Genomic DNA, 3638 nt, shown 5'->3' with positions numbered 1-3638 from the left:
AAAATTCAGAACATTCTCAATTTGTTAGACTTCAAAATATTTTAACTGTATTTTGTCATAGTGCAGGTTGTGATTACAAAATGTTGGTAGATTCTGCTATTTAGAACTTATTTTAAATTAATTTTATGGTCTCGATGACGTGGAAATAATGGTGGAAGTGGTGGTGAAGTGATGGTGGTTGAGTGCTGAAGAGGTTGTTGTGGTGGTGAAGGTGGAGTGGTGAAGTACAATGGTTAATGCGGTGAGTTGGCAGCCACAGGACCCTTGGCATGAAGAGGACATCAAAAAATGGTGGTGGAGGTGGTCTGGTAGTCGTAGGGGTTGAGTGATAGTGTTGGTGGTGTAGACACCAAAAATTGGATTCGTGATAATAAGTCCCACGTTGGGCGAATTTCACTGATTAGATGGTTTTCGTATGCTTTGATGAAGTGTAGAATTATGTATCTTGTGAAACTCTTAAGAAATTACGGATTACCTTCAAACTAGGGATGTGAGTGCTGAAGAACCTTAGAATGCGTAGAAGGTTGCGGAAGCATGTTTCAATCTAGTGGCTCCATTGATCTTTGAATTGTGCTGCGTTTGACCTATTTTTAATTAGAAAACAGTAATTACTTTAATTGTTGAATTCCACCATCTTATATTCCTTGTAAAACCATCTTTATCCATATAGAATAGGTTTTTATCTGATTCAAAATGTGGGTGATGCAAGATTTTCTCGAAATGATTTATTTGTCATGGAGGGTAAACTCGTCATATCATTTCAATGACAATAATTTTGGATCCAAATTTGTGTGGTTAGAAAAAGTAGACTTATCAAGCTTTTTATCGGTTCAAACCACGTACAAATCGGAGTTTGAGAGCGTACGTGGCGAACTTGTGAAGTTTGGCCTTGTGTGCAGTTACAATGATGCGCCCGGGAGCAATACAATGCGCCCGGGGCGCATCTAAGTGCGCCTGAGCCGCATTATACAACATTGTCACCTCTGCTTTGTCTTACCCCTCTTCCACCACGCCTCCTCTCCTTCGTCTCACTCCTCATCAACCGTGCCTTCTCTCCTTATCCTCCCCTCCTCCTTCACCGGCCACCACCACCTTGCCACCCAAACCAATATACAATCCTGCAGTTCTAGTATTTTATACCTTACATTCAGAATGCAGTTTTGCCGTTGCAGCAGATGAAGTGCCACCATGTGTTGGATTTATAGGTCTTGGAATTATGGGTTCACCGAATGGCTCAAAATATCATAAAAGCTGGGTATGATTATCTTTCTTTATTTGATTCGAGCTAATATTATGTGTCACTGACGTCAATACGAATCACAATGTTCAAAGTTGCTTTATCTTTTAGAACTTAGATTATCTGTCTGCGTCTTAGTGATTTCGAGATTGAACAGATAATTGAAATACATTGTCTTCGTATTCCAGTAATTATGTTGTACCATATGCTTGGAAATGATTTGTACTTATGGTGCTATTGCAAACAGTGAAAGATGTTTGTGCAACTACATTTCCTTGCATCGAAATTAATATGTATACAAAAAGTTCATTGGTGATTGGCATGTGTGTAGATACGAAGTATCTGTTCGGAAGTTTGGAATAGGACGGAGAGCAAATTGGTCCCCTTCTCTCGCTGGGTGAAAAGTAAGTAGTTGGAATAAGAACCAAATTTACTAGTGTTTGCAGTTTGATGTATTTTGTTGTGGTCTCTGTTGCATAATTCAATGTGAACTCCTGCTTATCATTTTAATATTCCCCCCAACCCCCAAAGTTTTAGTTTAAAGATGGTTGCTCACGACTTCATGGGGAAGGTATTATTATTTTCCTGTTGCTGCCACCTCTTTGTGCTTCTTTCATCCTATGGATTGGGCTGCTGCATAGCATGGGCTACCCTCTTCTTGTATCCATAAGCTCCTCCTTATCCCTCTTTCTAAGACTTTTGATATAACGCCCCGAGCAGATCACTGGCCCAGTACCCTGATTTTGATCCACAAGCCACACCACATGGCCCAAAAGCTTAAGCCCAAGGTATTAGTAGTAGCCCACAAGATTTGTTATATGCCCAAGATCATCCATGTAGACTTCCGATGTGGGACGGGGTGTTACATTTGATCTTTGCTCCTTCTAGTGGATTGACAGTGTTGAGAATATAAATAATAAAGCTACCCCTCTCTCTAATAGATTAAGCTTTTAGATGAGTTGGTAGTTAACAATCTAATATGGTATCAGAGCAGGCAATAGATCATGGGTTCGAATCTCACCGCCTACCTAATGATTAAAAAATTTGCACGTGTTTATCCCGATTATGAAGGAGAGTCTGGCTACACGTGAGGGGGCGTGTTGAGAATATAAATAATAAGTTATCCTTCTCTCTAATAGCTTAACAATCTTAATAGACAGGAGATACCCCATGAGCTTGGTAGCTTGTGGTTTTGCTTGCCTTCTTTTACTTAGTAACTTATACTTTTGTTTTCTCTTATCATACCCGCTATCACTCCAGTCTAATTCTTTCCTTCGAGATGTGGGGGACGGAGCTGCAATGCAACTCATTGCGAACGTGATCATGGTAAGTTACCTTTTGTTTTCTCCCTCTCTCTCTCACAGGCGTGTGTGGTGGTGGTAAGTTGTGACTAACTGTTTGGAGTGTTTTTTTAACTGTTTGCATTATGATGGCATCTTTCTCTGAAGGATTGCTCCTCTGTGAGAAAGTAGAAGTGGACCTGAGTGTTCTAGTAGAGGTACGCTTTAGTTCGAGATAAGGATTTCCATACCCACATCCCCAATAGGAAAAATCTATTTGGATCCTTTCCTAGTTGAGCATCTTCGACTATCCATTGTTATTAATTCTGCAGGTAGCTAGTTTCACAGGGCGCCACTAGTGCACCTATGTTTTCAATGAAAGAACCTTCAATGGACATGGACACAGTTAGCACTCTATACAATCAGCAATGGTTGCCTATGGGAGTGTGCTGGTCTTCGTTATATTGGCAGAATGAGTTTGTGCAGTGTAACCTGAAGATCATAGCGTCTTGTTACGAATACACTATGAAGTACTTATCTTCTAAGGCGCATTATACAACAATGTCACCCCTACTCTGTCTTACCCCTCATCCACCATGCCTCTCCTCTGTCTCACTCACTCCTCATCAACCATGACTTCTCTCCTCATCCTCCCTTCCTCCTTCACCACCACAACCTTGCCACCCAAACCAAGATACTGGAGAATTCTATCAGAATCCCCTTGTAGTTGAGCATCTTCGACTATCCATTTTTATTAATCTGCAGGTAGTTTCACCGGGCACCATTAGTGCACCTATGTTTTCGATGAAAGGCCCTTCAACGGTCCAATCCCTATATCCTACTGCATTTCTCCTGAAACATCAACAAAAGTTCTTAATTAACCAAGATTGTCGGTGCCGTAGCTTGTATAAATTCACTGCGCCATTTTAGTGCAAATTTGTATGTGGGAGGACTTGCGGCTTGCTCTGGGATTAGCCGAATCTGTTTCCCAACCTGCACAGATTGCAGCCCCAACAAACAAACTCCACAAGGTGGGTAAATCTTGCGGCCTTAGTGACAAGGACTTCTCAGCTGTCACCGAAGCACTAAAAGTAACGTTGCAAAACCAATCAAAGGAGTAA

General features: G+C 41.2%; 1 protein-coding gene across 1 annotated transcript; it reads left to right on the top strand.

Moving 5' to 3' along the window:
• Positions 1-229: 229 nt before the first annotated feature.
• Positions 230-3638, top strand: LOC131309653 (glyoxylate/succinic semialdehyde reductase 2, chloroplastic-like). Its single transcript, XM_058336257.1, has 7 exons — positions 230-308; positions 1152-1255; positions 1356-1424; positions 2498-2564; positions 2659-2735; positions 3283-3385; positions 3466-3638. The coding sequence occupies exons 1-7, from the start codon at positions 230-232 to the stop codon at positions 3636-3638; spliced, it is 672 nt and encodes a 223-aa protein (XP_058192240.1).

This window comes from Rhododendron vialii, chromosome 12a, assembly GCF_030253575.1.
Source record: "Rhododendron vialii isolate Sample 1 chromosome 12a, ASM3025357v1".
NCBI classification, from domain to species: Eukaryota; Viridiplantae; Streptophyta; class Magnoliopsida; order Ericales; family Ericaceae; genus Rhododendron; species Rhododendron vialii.
Note: the sequence above shows the minus strand (reverse complement) of the source record. Positions and strands in the feature narration are given on the sequence as shown.

Bases quoted from the DNA above. Each gene is read 5' to 3' on its own strand.
- LOC131309653 (XM_058336257.1), top strand. From the start codon at position 230: ATGGTTAATGCGGTGAGTTGGCAGCCACAGGACCCTTGGCATGAAGAG. The intron at 309-1,151 runs GTAGTCGTAGGG...CCTTACATTCAG, and splicing joins ATGGTGGTGGAGGTGGTCTG to AATGCAGTTTTGCCGTTGCA. The intron at 1,425-2,497 runs GTAATTATGTTG...CTATCACTCCAG, and splicing joins TACATTGTCTTCGTATTCCA to TCTAATTCTTTCCTTCGAGA.